This window comes from Syzygium oleosum, unplaced genomic scaffold (genome assembly GCF_021117445.2).
Source record: "Syzygium oleosum isolate NSW1041296 unplaced genomic scaffold, Sole_v2.1 Sole_v2.09, whole genome shotgun sequence".
Taxonomy (NCBI): Eukaryota; Viridiplantae; Streptophyta; class Magnoliopsida; order Myrtales; family Myrtaceae; genus Syzygium; species Syzygium oleosum.
In genome coordinates this window covers 730,242-749,180 of record NW_026607493.1, presented here as the reverse complement: position 1 = coordinate 749,180, position 18,939 = coordinate 730,242, and the positions used below count along the sequence as shown (strand labels likewise).

At 40.8% G+C, this 18,939-nt stretch overlaps 3 protein-coding genes across 11 annotated transcripts; 2 read left to right on the top strand and 1 right to left on the bottom strand.

The window, feature by feature from the left end:
* Positions 1-3,601: 3,601 nt before the first annotated feature.
* Positions 3,602-8,006, top strand: LOC115667700 (putative N6-adenosine-methyltransferase MT-A70-like). 4 transcript variants are annotated; one of them, XM_056314853.1, is made up of 5 exons: positions 3,602-4,017; positions 4,448-4,602; positions 4,719-4,873; positions 6,070-6,422; positions 7,610-8,006. In XM_056314853.1, exons 3-5 carry the CDS (start codon positions 4,742-4,744, stop codon positions 7,857-7,859), a joined length of 735 nt encoding a protein of 244 aa, XP_056170828.1. In that variant the 5' UTR covers positions 3,602-4,017; positions 4,448-4,602; positions 4,719-4,741; the 3' UTR covers positions 7,860-8,006. The 4 variants fall into 4 exon arrangements, with proteins under 4 accessions (XP_056170828.1, XP_056170827.1, XP_056170829.1 ...); XM_056314852.1 differs by having other exon boundaries at positions 4,716-4,873; positions 7,610-8,005; XM_056314854.1 differs by lacking the exons at positions 3,602-4,017; positions 4,448-4,602 and having other exon boundaries at positions 4,637-4,873.
* A 1,073-nt stretch (positions 8,007-9,079) lies between these two features.
* On the bottom strand, positions 9,080-13,738 carry LOC115666035 (uncharacterized). Of its 6 annotated transcripts, none has more exons than XM_056314836.1 (5): positions 13,386-13,738; positions 12,801-12,955; positions 12,610-12,727; positions 9,579-11,805; positions 9,080-9,483 (listed from the first exon to the last, which is right to left on the bottom strand). In XM_056314836.1, the coding sequence occupies exon 4, from the start codon at positions 10,796-10,798 to the stop codon at positions 9,584-9,586; it is 1,215 nt and encodes a 404-aa protein (XP_056170811.1). In that variant the 5' UTR covers positions 10,799-11,805; positions 12,610-12,727; positions 12,801-12,955; positions 13,386-13,738; the 3' UTR covers positions 9,080-9,483; positions 9,579-9,583. The 6 variants fall into 3 exon arrangements, with proteins under 6 accessions (XP_056170811.1, XP_056170814.1, XP_056170809.1 ...); XM_056314834.1 differs by having other exon boundaries at positions 12,610-12,687; XM_056314835.1 differs by having other exon boundaries at positions 12,610-12,684.
* A 214-nt stretch (positions 13,739-13,952) lies between these two features.
* On the top strand, positions 13,953-16,805 carry LOC115680413 (uncharacterized). The gene is made up of 2 exons (XM_030604222.2): positions 13,953-14,475; positions 16,363-16,805. The coding sequence occupies exons 1-2, from the start codon at positions 14,041-14,043 to the stop codon at positions 16,531-16,533; spliced, it is 606 nt and encodes a 201-aa protein (XP_030460082.1). The 5' UTR covers positions 13,953-14,040; the 3' UTR covers positions 16,534-16,805.
* Positions 16,806-18,939: the final 2,134 nt, after the last annotated feature.

Sequence of the window (18,939 nt, the reverse complement as noted above, 5' to 3'; positions counted from 1 at the left end):
TATAACCGGTCTAGTTGCACAACCCTAGTTAGTCTATATCAAAACATAGTAAGCACATTCATAATCATTGATGAGTTAAGCGGTTAAACAAGGAAAATACACTGTGCTTAATATTGTTGGAATTCTAATTCTCCCAAGAAACCGGTTGAATTGAAGGCAGAGAAGTCACCGTTCACGGCAGTACGGCACTGTTAGCTCACCATTTCCCTATATGAAAAATAGTGATTCCTGGTAATGATTTGCAAGATCTCAGCCGTGCAATAAAAGTCACAGCTGAAAAGAGACGGTCAAGATATTCCTTCCATCCGAGATTAGAAAGAAATTAAAAACCCAGTCGCTAGAACATAAAGGTGCTACAAAAGTGCACTAACGAGGTTTTGGACAAAGGAAGGAAACTCGACCAAGTTGGAGACGCCGCGCGTCCGTGATAACTACGATTTTGAGAGGTCTGCGCAAGGGTGTAACTGAGGCAAGCTAGTCGCGAGATCTCTGCCCTCGATGTGCGGACAACCGAAGCCCGACTCGGTTCTTTACGAGTTCGAGTCATTCTGGTGCTAAAATCAGCACGAGATCAAAGTCGCACTTAGGCGAATCGGGCCATGTGTGTTTCACATTGTATAGAGGCATAGGATATTGAGCTTAACTCGGGCTTGGGTCTTTGGTCTTATCAAGTAAACCTCGGGATTATTGAAAGTTTACTAGGGTCGAGCTCGAGCTTCAATAGCATTGAGTTCAAGTCAGGTATCGTCGTATCCGGTCAAGTCCCGGATCAGAGTATTAAGTACTTCAACTCGGCTCAGACACGAAAGTCCCACCTATATAAGCCCATTGTCCAGTTGGGGTGTTTATTGGACAGGATCTGCATCTTGATCTTGTGATGGTGTTGTGCGACAATATCCCCCATGGTATTTCCGGTGAATTATAGCCAGGCAAGTTAGAAAAGGTGAGTTACAACATCCAATTCCAAATGGTTGCTTGCCGATCAATTGTATATGAGTGTAAAACTCCATTACAGTCAAATTCGAAAACTTCTGTAACTTGTATGCGGGGACATCATGAAAAACGTCAAAATACTGCTTCTGTTCGTTTTCTACTTTGGCAATTCTACTGGCGTACTTGATATCCTCTCTAGGACTTTGGGTGGGTTTGGTTTGGCATTTGCTAAGAACTTTAGGCATCTAAAGACCCATTGTGCCAAAGTTGAACAAGCCAGGCAGGCTCACCTAGAATTTCGATGACCGTCGAAGGGCTAGATCTGAATCACCTAGGGTCGTGCGACCTCGGCTGCCCTCACTTGAAGTTGCGTGACCTCGATGATGGGCTGTCACCCCAGCTTTGTCTGAGCTGTTGAGTATGATTATAGAAAATTTCGCTCCTTATCCGAATAAGTTCTTTAATAAGCATTTTTGTTAGTGGATTTTCGGGAGATGATTGACACATGGACCATTGACAATTGGCAATACACATGGGCAAATGTCCATAGTTAATGACACTCGGCACTCCGACAATGTGTAGTGCTCTACAATGGTATGATAACTTACGGTGGCCAAATCCAAATGCATGCATGGTACTTTGGTAGAGTTACCATTGTGGCTGTCAATTAGATAAGGATTAAGTGGTACACAATCAAAGTTACATATGGTCGGAATTTATAATTTCCCAGCGCACCCTAATCTTATCGGGTCAATCCCGTCACTTTGCCACGCGTAATCCTCAAATAGGCTACTTTAAAACTCCTTTATCAACATTCAAAGGATTCAACCGGGAGTGATTCCATTCTCAGCCATAAGCTTTGATTGTCTCCAATAATTCTTGATCTTCCTGGATCCACATGGACCATAGCATATGCGGTCACTTTGAACTACGCAAGCGGTTTCCATTTCATCAAGATTGGCCTTTTTTTTTTTTTTTTTGTCCGCTTCATTATAACTCTCAACTTATTTTCAGACTTTTGCCTTACCTCCTTGCAGAGTGTGAGAGTCGAAATCCATATCTGAAACTTAACATTCTCACCCCTAACTCCCCTGAGAATGTGGATAATCGAACTCTCCACCTCCCCCTCCCCAGATAGAAAGGGTGACCACTGAGGCAAATCCCAGTGATTTAGGATCAGCCTCTTCTGGTTGCCTCTCTTTTACATAAGTAATGCCGAGAGGTAAAGTGAATTTTACTTGCGGAATTGGAACAAATCAACTTAATCAACTGCTAAGAATTGCATATGCGTGCGCCCTGGTCCTGCATGCTATGATCAGTTCTTTAATTGTTTGTATACGGTAGTAAAGATTCCATAATCTCCATTATCTGAAGTAATGTGCTGATCACATAAGCAACATCTTTCTATGAGTCAAAACACTCAATTGACTCACTTGTTCAGTTCAAAACTACCCTTCATTTATCTATATATTCGGTCTGAACATTCGATCAACTCGCTTTCTATTCCTTCCAAAATTATCCTTCAAAAAATAATAAAAAATAGAAATTAAATTTTATCCACGACCCAAGCACCCATTTATTCCACTGAAATAATAACAATCCTCACCCATTTATTCAGAAAACAATTGCCATTTTCTTTTCTCATGCAAATTCAATCTATTATGTGTTCTTTTTACTTATTTAAATTAATTTTCAAAAGCTTTTTTTCCCTTTCTGGCAAGAAGACAAGGTTGTTGCCTTGTTGGCGTACTTTCAACTCTAGCTCTTTTCTTAATCACAATACACAATTACTTAATATTCCTTACGATAGTGGTATGCATACTTTAAGCAATTCTATAAACTTAATAAATCTAGTCGTTGTTTTCGTTGAAGGAAACTCCCTCGAGCCACCCTTCTAATCGATGAATTACAATCATGAGTATCCCTACATTTGGATACTGCGTTGCGCACCCGAGTAAAAAATAAAATGATGTGATACTCTTTAATGTATGAAATGTAAAGATATTTAATGTTTTCATGGTGGACCAGGTCACTTGTTCATTTACTAATGATAAATTGTAATATGAAACACCTTTCGTTTGACAAAAAATATGTTCTAGACAATAATTTTATGTTTCATGATTGGTTTGTTCATTTTAATAGGTTAAAAGGATTATTTTACAAGCCTTGAACGTTTATATAATATTCTTAGATTCATGGGTCGCACAATTGGGTTTGCGCCGTAACTATTCAACCCATTATGGCAAATATCTACCTCTAAAACTCTTGTTTGTTTTACGGAAAATAAATAATTTTAGAAATATATTTAAAAAATAATCGCCTGAAAATAAAAATTATTTTTATTATCGATAATAATTTATTTTTAAATATTTTTTAAGACATTAAAAATATTTTTCGTTCATTTATTTTTATAAACGATACAAGCGATTATTTTTAAAAAAATATTTTTAAAATTATTTATATTTCATGAAATAAACGAAGCTTAAAATACAAACAAAATTTGTTTGTTCAAATATGTAATATTTTTTTAAAACCAACGGGAGAGGATACTTTTTTTGGTCAGAAGGGAGAGGGAAAATTTCAAAAAAGGACCCAAAGTGGGGTCATTTTTTCAAAATGGGGTCCAAAGTGAGCATGGTGCCAAATAAGGGCCTGAAGTGGCTAATCAGTCTCAAATTGGGGCCCGAAGTGCCCAATTGGTCTCAAGTTAGGGCCTGGCTTCGCCGGCCGGTCAAATGCTCACCGGCCGGCGAGGAAGTTACTGTTCCGGCGAGGGCAGTTTTGTCCAGATAAAATCTGAATCAAAGGAAAAGGCAATTTTATAAAAACAAAACTTGCGTTTTTCTTTTTCCAACCCCAACCCACTTCTGATAAAAAGAAAAACCCCAATCCACTCTGATGAACGAAAGGGATGACCTGAAAGACTGAGGCGGTGGGTGACCGGCGGTGCGTGACCGGTCGGCGGCGTGCGATCGGCGGCGGGGGCGGCGACGTGTGACCGGGCGATCGTGTCTTTCCTTCACCCATCTTCTACAGCTACAAGAACTGATCCTCCGTTCGTGCTCGCATTCGAAGGGTTGACAGGTGAAGTTCCCCGCCTCCGCGACATTCTCTGCGATTTTTCCCTTACCAAATTTGCTCTCGGTTCCTCTTTCGGCTCATGAATGTTTAGATTCGGGCAAAATCCGTAAGCGTCGAACATGCGTACGAAGATCCCTGATCTCGTCTCCATCCCGGAGATGCTATTTTGCGGCGTGTTCCTAAGTTCACTGGACATGTCGAAATGGTAAAGTGCGTGCATCTTCATTGTTAATCTCTGGCGTCCAAGAACAACGATTCAGTTTGCAATGCGGACTGGCTTTTGTTTTGGAGCGATCTGCTGAATCGGTGTGTTAGGTCGGAGGTTACAGATGTGTTCTGTCGCTTTACTGATGTTGTGGGAACAGATGAAATTGGAGAATTGAAGCAAATTTACCTGTATCTGAATCAATGTCGTTGTTTTCTCTCTCTGAAGTTGGAAGAAGGCTCTCTGGCACAAGCAATCTCTTGAACATGGATTACCTCTTTGGGGTGGCATGAAAATAGGGATTAGAGGATTCACCTCAGCGGAGAACCTCTCCTACGATTCACACAAAGCGTTCGTGTCTTTCGTTGGGTGAATCCGTCGAGGTTAGTTTTCCAAATTGGAGCTCTGATTTGAAACCCTAATTTTTCTAATCTTCAAATTTCTTTCGTTTCTTAGTTCCTAAATTGGTTCAACTTGTCTTTCCTCCGTCCAAAAGAAGGCGATTGCAATATTTGAAGTAACATGTTGAGGCGTGGGCATGTCGTGGAATACTACAGTAACGGCAGCGACGACAGTGATATAAAGGAATACTGTTTATCAATCGCTAAAGAAGATTGCAGATGCCAATCTGGGTCCTTTATATCGTGTGAAAAGGTACTCAACAGATTGTGTGTGGTGGTTGTTTGTTAAGTAATTGTATTGCAAATACTCGGTTGTTGGATTCATTCTCTCGTGGGTAGGTCAGCAAGTGGACTTTTGTAATTCAGTCGGTTTTTAAGGAGTTGATGGTGTCATTTGGCTTCTAAGTGTTTCTTATGTGTTTGTGTATACATTCACACTTTGATATTTTTACTTACCTTTTTGGCAGTAGTAATTCCACAATGGAAGTCTTAAACAAGCAAACAGCTTCTAAGTAATTACTAGAAGGTACCAAACCCCTAGTAGCTGCTATAGTGGTGCAAGTGCAGTTGTCATATGTGCAACTGTTGCAACAATGCATGCAGCTCCAAGTTGCAAGCCTTTACCTGTTGGGCTTCCTATCAACGGCTGCTTTAGTGAAATTTTTCAGCATTATCAACCAGCTTAGAGTGTTATTTGCTTCATCTGCTCTTTTATGATTTTGCACGTATTTAAAGACTATTAGTATTAGTGTTGCTTTTCTCCTTAAAACATACCCTCCTCAACCTTTTCATCCCCCAGTCAGATTTCTTAATTCGGAGACACCCTCTTTGCCTTCCACAATCAAACTGGGACAGATTGAATGAATATCAGACCTATGCCTTTGTAATGTCAGTGGTCTTTTCTAGGGTATTTGGATCTTTGTCCTTTTTTACTTAAGTTTGTATTATGCACCATCTAAATTGATGCTGTAATAATATACTTGTGGTGCCCATAAGGTAAATGTGAAGAAAGAAAACAAACTTTAAGAGCTATGGCTTCAAATGGCTTGCTTGGATGAACAAAGGTTGAATGTTATTCATGGACCGATACATCTGTAAATTATATTTAGCAATACCAAGTGATTTAAAATGTGTTGTTTTCCTGTTATAAAGACATTTAAATTGAGACATTGGCCCTCCACAAGCTTTTGTTATTACTTCGCCCTATGGTACTTGTGTGACTACTTGACCGATGTTTCATATGTTCAGATTCTGTATTCACCTTAAGAAAATGTCTTCTTTCAAGTTCATTTTCGGCGAATAATTGCTCCACATATTGACGTCAACTTAGGGGACTGTTCTTTCCTTGATACTTGCTGGCACATGAAGGTCTTTTTCATCCCTATCTTTGATCCTTGGGCATCCTTGTTGCAGCTTTAACTAAATCTGATTGATTTTTCTTTTCCACAGACATGCAAGTATGTTCATTACGAGCTTGACCCAACACCAGATGCGCCACCAATGATGATGGGGACAGCAGCAGCGCCTCTCAAGCCATTAAAGCCACAGCGTGCAGAATACTGTTTGGAAGTAGAACTTGGTGAAGCACAATGGATCAATTGTGATATCGGGAACTTTAGAATTGATGTGATAGGGCAATTCGGAGTTATAATGGCAGATCCTCCATGGGACATCCATATGGAATTGCCTTATGGGACAATGCCAGATGATGAGATGCAAAATCTCAATGTCCCTGCATTGCAGATTGATGGCCTGATTTTTCTGTGGGTCACTGGACGTGCCATGGAGCTAGGACGAGAATGGTATGGTCTCGTCTATTTAAATGGACAAAACATTTTTAGTGCATGTGCCTTTGTTATTTGCCTGATAAAGTCTTTCCATGGGGAAAGAAACGTTAGATACAAGTAATAAACTCCACGGAGGTTGCATGAGTGCTTGTGTGGAAGTCACTAGATGTGGTAGTGGCTGTCCAGTTGTTCAGATTTGTTGAATTCCTCTAAAACATTATGAGTAAGTGATGCTTTGTCCTCTCCTAAGGGACCTGATGTTACAGCTCATAATGCTTTTTACAAATGAAATCATGCTGTTTATCATTTATCAAGCTCTTGCATAATTAATTTGTCTGCATGTTTCGGTTTGGAACTTTGGGGGTACAAGTGTGTTGAGGAAATAATCTGGGTGAAGACCAATCAGCTTCAGCGGATCATCAGAACCGGCCGCACGGGCCATTGGCTCAATCACAGTAAAGAGCATTGCCTTGTTGGAATTAAGGGGAATCCCCAAGTGAACAGGAACATTGATACTGACATCATTGTCGCTGAGGTTTGAGAGACTAGCCGTAAGCCAGGCGAGGTTAGTGAATAACACACTAATTCTTGTAACTAATCCAAACTGCGTGAAATATGTTTTTTTACTGTCTTCTGGGTTTGTTGAGAGCACTTTTAGTGAATGTCTTTGTATATACCTGAAGATGCTGGTGCAACCTAACTTGTGCACCGCAGAAGCTACATCTCTCGAGTTTTTCAAATATTATAGAACGTAGATTGTCCATTGTAATTTATGCTAACGAAAGCACTGTTTTTGCAGATGTATCCAATGCTGGAGAGGATTAGTCCGAGGACAAGAAAATTAGAGTTGTTTGCTCGCATGCACAACACTCATGCAGGGTATTGTTATTCAATTTACTGTCCTTTATTTTTTAAAATAAGAATAAGCTGCCGAAGAAAAGTGAAACTTGCATATTCCTCTTATGGACAATGGACGGTAGAAGAGTCTAGGTATTTTGGATCACTGTATATATCTGATGAACAAACAATTTCATAATGATTAATAAGTGGGTAATGCATGTGTTTTGCCCAGAACCTTAGGATTGTCACTTCCAGGGTGAAGGCCCTCTTGCCATGTATATTGATTAATTTTTAGCAAAAGAATCTCATCATGGTATTATCGTTGCCTTGAGGTCTCTTTTGATGGTTCGTGTCATTTTCAGGTGGTTGTCACTTGGTAATAAGTTGAGCGGCGCACGATTAGTAGAAGAAGGGCTGCAAGCAAGATTTAAGCCGGCTTACCCTGATGTTGAGGTGCAACCGGCGTCTCCTCCAAGGGCTTCGGTGATGGAAGTTGACTTGGCTGCTGCTCATATGAGGAGTCCGTTTGCAGCAGCGGACCCCAAGTCTGCTTCCGCGCAGTTTTCAGAACCTGCAGTTTCTGGAGCTATGGGGGTCGATATAGTGAGCTAGAATGGCGCCATCCGGTGGAGTGATGAAGTAATTAAACATCAGTTTGTCTATTTGCATTGTTACTGCCTTTTGGGTGTTGGCCATTTGTTCCTTGTAATTGTTGATTGGATTCAACAATTTCGGCCGCAGATGTCCTTGGATTATTCTGTACAATGATGTCAAAGCGAGACAATAAGATCGATGGGGAATTCCCGCCAGATGTTGTCACTGATGCATCCTGATGTGCTGGTTTTAGAACTTTTGATTTTTTGATGTGGGTGCAAATTCAGTTTTGCTTGTCTTGTAGTCCATTTACTTGCAATCGCAAATTCAGAAGATTTATATCACTAGATTCAAAAAATTGTACACTAAGGTCTGTCATGTTAGCGGAGCAATGAGTTGGCAAAGAAAAGTCAGCGTCTTGCACTAATCCTAAATTCAACGTTGGAACTTGCTATCCACTAAGGAACACTCCCGAAAGAGGATCAAAGTAAAGGGACACGAAAGTTCTGTTTTTCACATTCATAACAAGCAAAAGAATCATGGAGGAGCGAGCAAGTTGCGGTGGATATCCGAAAAATGTGCCTTCATTCCACACAAAAATGTGCCTTCATGTAAGAGATTATAACCACTCCTTGCAGGATCATGCCAATACGACACATTACTAAATTATGAGGTAGAAGTAACCAACTGCTTTAATAAGGAGGCAAGACCCAGTTGCTTACAAGTAATGTGGAAATTTCCAAACTGGAACGACTGATTATACCTTAAAATAAAACAGTTGGCCAATGACTCATGAAGAAAGAGACCAAAAGAAAAAAGGAGACTTTAAAGGTTCAACTTCATGAGTAATCTTCCTTTCATCTCAGTGGACTCAGTGGTAAACCTTCAAGTCCGTTCCCTTGCTCCAGAAAGACAAAAGTGAGAAACACGATCTTGGTGCTGTAAAATTTCAAATGGCATTGAAGTAAGTTACTCGGAAAAAATATCGTTACGCAACAGGAAAACTGACCTTCATGTAGCAAATCACTTGCACTAAAGTTACCGCCTGCAAGAATGATCCTGCAAAAAACCTGTAAATAAGCATCACATCTTTAGTGTCTTGTGGGCTGTGTAAATGTTTATTTCACTAGATAATCATATATGTATAGTCATACAAAGTGCTGTTCCAACTTTCCAAGCCATCAGGATATACTTTTTCTCCGTTATGCAAGCCATATGCACAGATAAGTTCCTGCAACTACTTTAAGATAGTATTGGCATTGAAAAGTTCCTGCAATACAGACAGTATTGCAACTACTTTAAGATAGTATTGGCAATATAATTCAAATGCATAACAAAGAATCATTCATAACAAAGCTACTCACCTCCCCTACAAAAACCAGCAACCCCAATTGTAAATGCACCTTTACCTTTCACAGCTTCAACTATTCGCTTTGAACCTTCATATCCATTGTCATGCCAAAAAAGAGAAACATCCCAATTTTCTAAACACAGTAGACCTATACATTGAGATGCTTCCAAAATGGACTCATTCAGACCCATCCATGTCAACTACTAGTAAACGAAAAAAGAATTTGTGTTGTTGGTCTTGTTGGTCTTGCATATCTCAAAAAATTGCTCGTCTTCACGTCCTCCTTTTTACCTACAGTTGAATAAAAATTAAAAAATTAGTCAAAACAAAGTCTAGCACAAGTAAGAACACTTTTATGACAAAGTCAAGCATAGATGAATACTGACATCTTCTATCTTCCGATAGATGATGTTGAGCTTGATATGTTGTTAAAAAATGACGCAAGCAGTTCAACTGTCTCACTTTGTGATGTTGGGGCTGAGGGAGTGCTTTCTACCACATCTTGTGAGCATGAGGCGGATGTAGAAGTTGTTAGGGCTGATGATGTTGCTGCTACTGTCGTCATTGATGCTACTGCTTGATTCTTGCAATGATACCTGTTATGGCCTAACCCACCACATTTTCCACAAGTGATTGTGGTGTTTTGTCTCTTCAACTTTATTCCCGCAGGCTCTCGCACAACTTTCTTTTTCCTTGTCTTTAAATTGCTATCAGCAACTTCATTCACTGACTTTGTTCTTTGTTTTTTCTTTCTACCAACTTGCTTGGGCACATCTGGTGGGAGTAAATGCTCTCTAGCAGGCCATGTGTCCTTGGAATCTACAGCATGCACAACATGGCTATAAGTTTGCCTGAATTTTTCCATACTGAAACATGTGTGAACCCATTTTTCAGGTTGTTCCCTCAGGTATACAAGAGCTGCCACAACATGACAACAAGGGATTCCACTAATGTCCCATCTTCTACAGCTACAAGTTCTGTGTCTAATGTTAACAACCTTCTTGTCTCCATATGGTCCACTCAATTCAAACTCATCCTCCCCATTCCATGCAGGAATCCATGATGCTGAATACTCTTTTTGAAGATCCAATATCTCTTGGATCTTAGGACAAATCACACCAGAGTACTTAGCCAATCCATCCCTTTGCTTATGAATCCTCTCCATGAGTTGCACTCTTATAGCTTCAAGCAATGTGATTATAGGCTTGTCCCTGGCGTCAATGATGCTCTTGTTGAAACTTTCACACCAGTTATTCAAGGAAGCGTCGCATTTTGAGCTTGTCCTGAAGTGGGACTTGCTCCATTGCACCGGTGGCCTCTGGGACAACCAATCATAAGCTTTTCCATCAAGTGCCTTAAGCTCTTCCATTGCCAAGTCAAAATCACATACCCTTGTGGCCATGGCAGCCTTCCAAACCAAAATTTTAAGTTTTAGTCCTTTGTGATGCAGCCTGAAGTTCTCGTAAAGATGCCTCAAGCAAAATCTATTTTCTGCTTCAGGCATTAGATTTGCTAGTGCTTGCACCAATCCCTTTTGCTTGTCACACATAAAGGTCCAGTACTTTGAATTTGTAGGATCTGTAATTCCCAAATCTTCGGCAATCATACTAATAAACCAGTGCTATGTCTTGTATGTTTCTTGTCCAACGACTGCCCATGCAAATGGATACATCTGATCATTTCCATCTATGCCAATAGCCGCTAGAAGTATGCCCTTGTAGCCAGATGACAAGTGGCAACCATCAAACCCTACAAAGCGCCTACATCCTTCTAGAAAACCCCTCCTCAATGCATCCAGACATATGTAGACTCCTCTAAACTTGAATTGGTCCTGACATTGCTCACTCTTGATTACACAGGTGGATCCTGGGTTGGAATCAAGAAGTGCTTGGCAATAACTTCTAAGCATCCGAAATTGCTCATCTTCATTCCCTGTAATCATACTCATTGCTATAGCCCTAGCCCTGTAGACCATTGTCTTGGACAGCTTCAAAACATTCTCTGACTCCATTGCTTTCTTCAGTGAAGCACCCGGCCATGTTGGATTATTTCTCAACCTATCACAATACTTGTTTGCCAACCATTTAGAGCTTACTTGAGGAACATGTAGTGCTCTATTACATGTATGCACGGGGTTAAAGGTTTTAACTTGTAAAGTATGCTTCCTTTGCACTTTGGAAGCATATATGAGCCAATCACAATCGTCGGAACACACTACTCTTAACTTTTTAGGTGTATTCTTAGTGAACCTCACCCGTCTCTCATTTTTTATGGCATGATTCCTAACTGCTTCTCTAAACTCTTTGGCATTGTTAAAGTACATCCCCAACTTGAAGACAAGATTCTCCATATCAACCTCAGCATTGAACTCAGGATGTGTATACTCAACTTGACTACTCATATTCAGGAAATCTACATTATCAGATAATGTATCTACATGCAAACTAGTCTCTCCAACCTCCATACGCCTCCCCATTGAACCTTCACCCTCAAAACATTGTACATTTCTTCTGTATAATTCATCAAGATCAATAATGTCAAATCCATCTTCTTCAATGCCATCAACACACCTACTATCAGACATGGTATAGTTCGCTTCTTCACACCCCTCGCCTGGTGCAAAATGGAAGCAAAAACAATCAATACGTTTCCAAATCCGTATATAAATTAAACAGAATCACACCAACTTAAATCTATACACAAAGGAAACACAATTTGCAATCACAACATATTCAAAAGAACCCGTCCGTAACGTATAAATAGGGACAAAAAAAAAGCCTTATACAAAGCAGTGTAAGGAAGAAAATTGTTATCATTTGCAACATTTAGAAACGACTTTGATGGAAAACTTTAAATCCGATAATGAAACCAGTCCATAAATTGAAAATTTTATTTGAGACTGGTCCATAAATTATACCACAATTACAAATTGCTCCGAGTGGAATACTCGCAACTAGCATTCCAAATAGAGCATGTCTACTCCGCATGAAGCAAACCCAATACATCTTTTCACATAATTTATGAGAAGCCACGCATATTATCAGGACAAATTAAATCGTGGTTTAATAAAAAAAATGGACCAATTTAGGAAACTGACATCCATGGAAACGAATTTAAGATGGGACAAAACAAACTCTTGCAAAAAAAATTTTAGCGATTGATAAACAGTATTCCTTCAATTGCGACCCACCTTTTCTCGCAAAATTTAAGAATGGGCTTTGCGTGAAATCTAGTATAGAGAAATTGTAGTCTACTTCCACAATTTAAGAATGGGGTTCATGCAATAAACGATAAAACATGAGATCGTGGGTTCATGAAAACAGTAAAAAAATTGAAAAGTATGGACCACGGAGGACGTGAAGGGACCACGGCTTATTCCTTTACAATCAGAAAATGCACTATAAATAATCAACTCACTGTCGTCGCTGCCGTTACTGTAGTATTCCACGACATGCCCACGCCTCAACATGTTACTTCAAATATTGCAATCGCCTTCTTTTGGACGGAGGAAAGACAAGTTGAACCAATTTAGGAACTAAGAAACGAAAGAAATTTGAAGATTAGAAAAATTAGGGTTTCAAATCAGAGCTCCAATTTGGAAAACTAACCTCGACGGATTCACCCAACGAAAGACACGAACGCTTTGTGTGAATCGTAGGAGAGGTTCTCCGCTGAGGTGAATCCTCTAATCCCTATTTTCATGCCACCCCAAAGAGGTAATCCATGTTCAAGAGATTGTTTGTGCCAGAGAGCCTTCTTCCAACTTCAGAGAGAGAAAACAACGACATTGATTCAGATACAGGTAAATTTGCTTCAATTCTCCAATTTCATCTGTTCCCACAACATCAGTAAAGCGACAGAACACATCTGTAACCTCCGACCTAACACACCGATTCAGCAGATCGCTCCAAAACAAAAGCCAGTCCGCATTGCAAACTGAATCGTTGTTCTTGGACGCCAGAGATTAACAATGAAGATGCACGCACTTTACCATTTCGACATGTCCAGTGAACTTAGGAACACGCCGCAAAATAGCATCTCCGGGATGGAGACGAGATCAGGGATCTTCGTACGCATGTTCGACGCTTACGGATTTTGCCCGAATCTAAACATTCATGAGCCGAAAGAGGAACCGAGAGCAAATTTGGTAAGGGAAAAATAGCAGAGAATGTCGCGGAGGCGGGGAACTTCACCTGTCAACCCTTCGAATGCGAGCACGAACGGAGGATCAGTTCTTGTAGCTGTAGAAGATGGGTGAAGGAAAGACACGATCGCCCGGTCACACGTCGCCGCCCCCGCCGCCGATCGCACGCCGCCGACCGGTCACGCACCGCCGGTCACCCACCGCCTCAGTCTTTCAGGTCATCCCTTTCGTTCATCAGAGTGGATTGGGGTTTTTCTTTTTATCAGAAGTGGGTTGGGGTTGGAAAAAGAAAAACGCAAGTTTTGTTTTTATAAAATTGCCTTTTCCTTTGATTCAGATTTTATCTGGACAAAACTGCCCTCGCCGGAACAGTAACTTCCTCGCCGGCCGGTGAGCATTTGACCGGCCGGCAAAGCCAGGCCCTAACTTGAGACCAATTGGGCACTTCGGGCCCCAATTTGAGACTGATTAGCCACTTCAAGCCCTTATTTGGCACCATGCTCACTTTGCACCCCATTTTGAAAAAATGGCCCCACTTTGGGTCTTTTTTTTAAATTTTCCCGAAGGGAGAGGATACCTAGGACGCCAGGATTACTCTCCTTACGAGTTTTTTCTTTTCTTTTGATCGAAATATCTTTCGACTTGATATCCGTTTCTTATCCACCCGCTCACGTTCCCCAGTTCACACTCTCAGCCACTCGCTCATGGCTCTAGCTACGGTAGTCCACGGCGGTGATGGGGGTGGCAGGATCTTCCACACCACCACCACCGCCACCACCACCGTCCCAATTCGCCACCTCCTCTTCCCCCTCACGCCCAGAAGAACCGTCCACATAGCCTCGGCCAAGAAGCTTCCCTCGAGAACCGGCAAATTCGACAGCAAGAACCGGAGGAGCACCGCCACCACCACCACCGAGGACCAGGAGGACGGCGAAGATTACGGCCAAGGCCAAGGGACGGCCGAGGTCGAGAGGGTCGGGCCCGAGAGCAGCGCCATGGGGAGCTCCGGCGTCGCCGGCGACGACGGGTATTTCCTGCCGGAGCTTCCTGGGGACAAGCCTGATTTCTGGGAGGGCCCTCAGTGGGACGCTCTCGGGTTCTTCGTGCAGTATATGTGGGCTTTCGGCATCGGTTTCGCGGTGAGTAACTCGAATGCTTGTTCTTTGGCCGTGTGGACTCTGTTCCGGGTTCAGGTTGATGTGTTTTGTATATCGTTGGTATCTGATGGTTTCTTATGCCGAAGCTCAATCTAGTCCAGTAGTTGTGGGACTGATTTTGTGAAGTCGTAATCTTTTATCATGCGCAGAGAGCCCCAAAAACTGGTGTAAAAGTGAAACTCGGTCCTGACTTTTCCATGGAGCGATCAGGCGCTGTAGTTTTCAAGTGTTTGCAGTATCGAGTTCTTTCAATAATCCCATCGTTTGAATCGCGCTGCCACCCATAGAATTGTCGTCAAAGTTTTAGCTTGATAGGAAATTTGTTGAAAAAGCTTTAGGACTTTATTATTTCGATCATAGAGTTTTATGATTGAACTGCACTCGGTCAAGTCCTGGGAATTTTCGGGTACTTATGCTTATTCTTGACGTTGATAGGACCGAAATTTCAAGATCATAATATAATCATATGAATGCGGTTGAATGGATGAAGTTTTTGGGGGAAGATTCAGTTCTGAGGAGTCATGGTTTTTCATGGATGCCTTCTCTTTTTCCGAGCACTTCATGTTGCTCACGGTTGATTGAAAAGGCTCTAGATATTTCACCCATTAACTTAGTCCTGATAATTCATTTGAACTTTTGCAATGGAATCTTCTTATAGTTCAGTGGCTTAATTGACTCTCTGGCCCTGTGTGATTGTTCGAGAATGTACTCTTAAACTGTCTATTTTAGTAAAAAAAAAACTGTCTATTTTAGTAGTTAATGACCTCGGAAGTTGATTGGCTAGTGTACAACAACCCTATAACTCGGTGTAAAAGCTCTTTCTGGAGGGCCTTTTATCCCTGGAGAGTCTCTCTTTTCCCCTTAGAAGCATTTGTTGATGGGTAGATTTCAAGTAGTCGAAGACTTGTTCTGAAATTGGTGGCTTAGGAGTTCTGTTCTCTTTTGGCAGACATTTCTCCAGAGGCCTGAAAGTCTTTGTGTCTATATTAGAACCTTGACCTCCTGAACACCGGAACTCAAAACGAACTCTTTTGCTGGCGGATTCAAGTGACGGCATAGTGTGATGTAAGACATGAGAAGCAATTAACTCTAGTTTAAGTTTTTGCACTAGAACAATTTAAGACGCTACCCCAATTCCCCTCAGCATAGCCTGTTACAACCGTGGTTTCAGTGCATGTATACCATGGCATCCGAACTAAGTTGGTGTTTAAGGTTGAGCACCTCAAAGTTTTAAAGACATATTAGTAGCAGCATTGAAAGTTACCTCGAATTTTTCATAAATTTTCCAAGTTTGAATTAGTTGATTGATTTGACATGACAATCAAATAGTTTTCTTGGAGTTTCAATGAGTGTTGGCTAATTACCAATGCCTTCTGAACCAGACTTTGGATATATGACATTCACAAATGTGCAGAAGTTTGTCTATATGTGGTAGCAGGGTAGTCATGAGTTACTGAAGAAGAGAGGTAGCATCAATCGCATGCCGCGCCTGTATTTCGCAGTTAAATCTGAATTGATAAACCCTGAAGGTCAAATTCAATTAGCTGGCATCATTTTTTCCTTTGCTAAATAAGCAGCGCAATAAAATTAGAAGGAGAAAGCTGCAGAATCCTGAAAAAATGGAACACTTTAGTTTGCATATTACTGACTCACCTTATCAGACATTTTGCTTGCACCTTTCTACGTTGTACTGTCCTTTCATAGAGTAGTTTTCGAATGCGTTGGACTCCTTGGTTTCACACTGGTGGATGTGTTGTGTTGTCAACCCACCCGGTCCATGTTTGAGGTGCTCACTCCTGCGGGAAGAGAGAGAGAGAACTTTGGCTGCTCGAGAGTCTAATTCGTGCCTCTTTAATTTTCTCTTGATAGTTGATTGCGTGTGGCATTGCCGTCACAACATACAATGAAGGAGCTACAGACTTTAAGGATACACCAGCCTACAAGGAGTCGGTCCAATCGCGGGAGTTCCTGGAAGAACCCGACGCTAACTCAGATGTGTTCGAGTCCAATCCGACTGAGGTGGCCCCCAGCTTGGAATGAATAGGCACACGCCATTGAATGGATCTTGTATGGATCATATAAGTCTCAGACAGAGAAACAAACCAGAAAGAAGGGACCTTTTCTCCATTTAGAGGAAGTTACTGTAATTTCCTTCTGTCAGTGTGATTCAAATACTTTAGTTTCCGGAATGGATATAATGTTCTTCAAGCACGAGCTGAAAACCGAGGACCCCATACATGAATCGCTGTTGTCCACGGACTGGTTACTTTTGATTGCCCTCGATATGCAATCGCTTGAATCTCTTTCCACAATTTAGCTATTGTTCCTTAGACTTGTAATGATCTTTTGAACTGGTGGGTCTCCAATCCGGGAGCTTTTACAGCCGGGGTCGGTGACACCCGTTGCGATTTTTGGTTGCCAGATTAGGTGCAGAGCATGCTTGATGTATCCGTTGACATCGTCCTCCAATCTAGTCCGCGTCTCTGTAAACAACTGTTGATCCGAGGAAGAAGAACGAGATGGCATGACATTGAGAACTGGATTGGAGGGAGGAATGAACGGATAAATGATTCAATTAAGGATGAGATTCTATGAATTTTTTTCGAATTAAATAATTTAGCATATCTATGTGATCCATGAATTCTAAACGTTTAAAACAACAAAGTAGATTTTTGGGATAATGACACTAAGGTTGCGCATGGCAATCATTCTGTGTCCAGAAATAGATTTTGGGCAGAAATGATTCTTTTTGATTATGTGCCGGGAAACAATTTCTAAGCATTTGAAGACGTTTGGTAACTGCCCAAAATTTCTGTTCTTAGAATAAAAAAAGAACATAAATGCGTTTGGTTACTACACAAAATTTCTTTTTATTAATAATATTTTAATAATATTTTGAATTTTTAAATATTTCTTTCTTTTTTTTATTTTTTTTCTTTCTTTCCCCTCCCTTCCTTGGCCATGGCCGGCCGCCGGTGCCGGCGATTGGCCATAGGCCAGGGTCGGCAAGGGCATTGCGGCCCTCGCCGCTGGCCTCGCCTTGGCTGGTCGAGGCTCGACCTCGCTGTGGTGGCCGCGAGCCGCCCTCGCTGGCCACCGGCGAGGGCCGCGACACCCTCGCCATCCACCGGCGAGGGCCACGACTCCCTAGCCGGCCCTGGCTGGTGGCCGGCGGGTGGCGGGGCTGAAGAACAACAACAAACCAAAAAAAAGAAAAAAACCAAGAAGAATCAGTTTCAGAAAAATTGTTCAAGAATCAAGAAGCTACTTTTTTTTGCTTCTTGATTCTGTTCCAAAACTGATTCTTGGCACAAAAAATTTAACAAACAGATTTTTGTTCCCAAATTGATTCTGAGAAAAAAAGAACAGAATCAGTTACTATTTAACAAGTTGCCAAACGCACCCTAACAGTCCCTGAACTTTGACTTAATATGCAATTTGATCCCTAAACTTTTAATTTGTTCAATATAGTCCTTGAACTTTAGGCTAATGTTCAATGTGGTCCATGAACTTTTATTTTGTTCAAAGTCATCCCTGAACTTTTGGTACATGGTCAATTCAGTCCCTGAACTATATGAAAATGTTTAATGTAGTCCCTATACTTGAATTAATCGAAAGGACTACATTGAACCTTTTCATATAGTTTATGGACTGAATTGAAAATGTACCAAAAGTTCTTGGATGACTTTAAACAAAATAAAAGTTCATGGACCACATTGAACATTAGCCTAAAGTTCAAGTATTACATTGAACAAATTAAAAGTTTAGGGATCAAATTGCACATTAAGTCAAAGTTTAGGGACAGTTAGTGTCATCTTGCCTAGATTTTTCGGGACATATGCATGCATAGGCCCCAAAACACAAGATTCATATGTATATGTTATATATAAAGAAAGATTCACCTTTTCCTCAATTAAGGTTTGATGAGAATTTCTTCAATTAGATAGATGTGTTATACGGTGACTAGTACAATTTGAAAATCCTGCTCATAAATCGCCCTTTCCCTACTCCTAAATCACATATGTACTTTTAATTAAAATCACCTAATTCGTGACTACTTTCTAGTTTCATTTTTTTGGGGCCTTCTCGTTTATAGTTGGTCGTGTGTAATATATCCAGGCAAACTACATTAAAAATCCTAAATCTTATGTACGAAATATAATCGCATATTACATCTTTCAATTGATTTAATCAAGTCTTAAATCTTTACCGAAATGTACAATTGAGTTCCGAATCTTTCAATTTATCCAATTAAATCCTAAACAACTACTTAATTATACAGTTAAGTTTATAATAAAAAAAAGGTTTGAATTGATTACTAATTCACTCTTTGTAACTAGCGAGGTTACGTCGGTAAAAGAAAGGTACTCGATTAAGTCGAAAGTGCAGTTTAAGAATGCCACGCGGACAATTTTATGAGTGACAAGTAGTAACTTTTAAGTACTG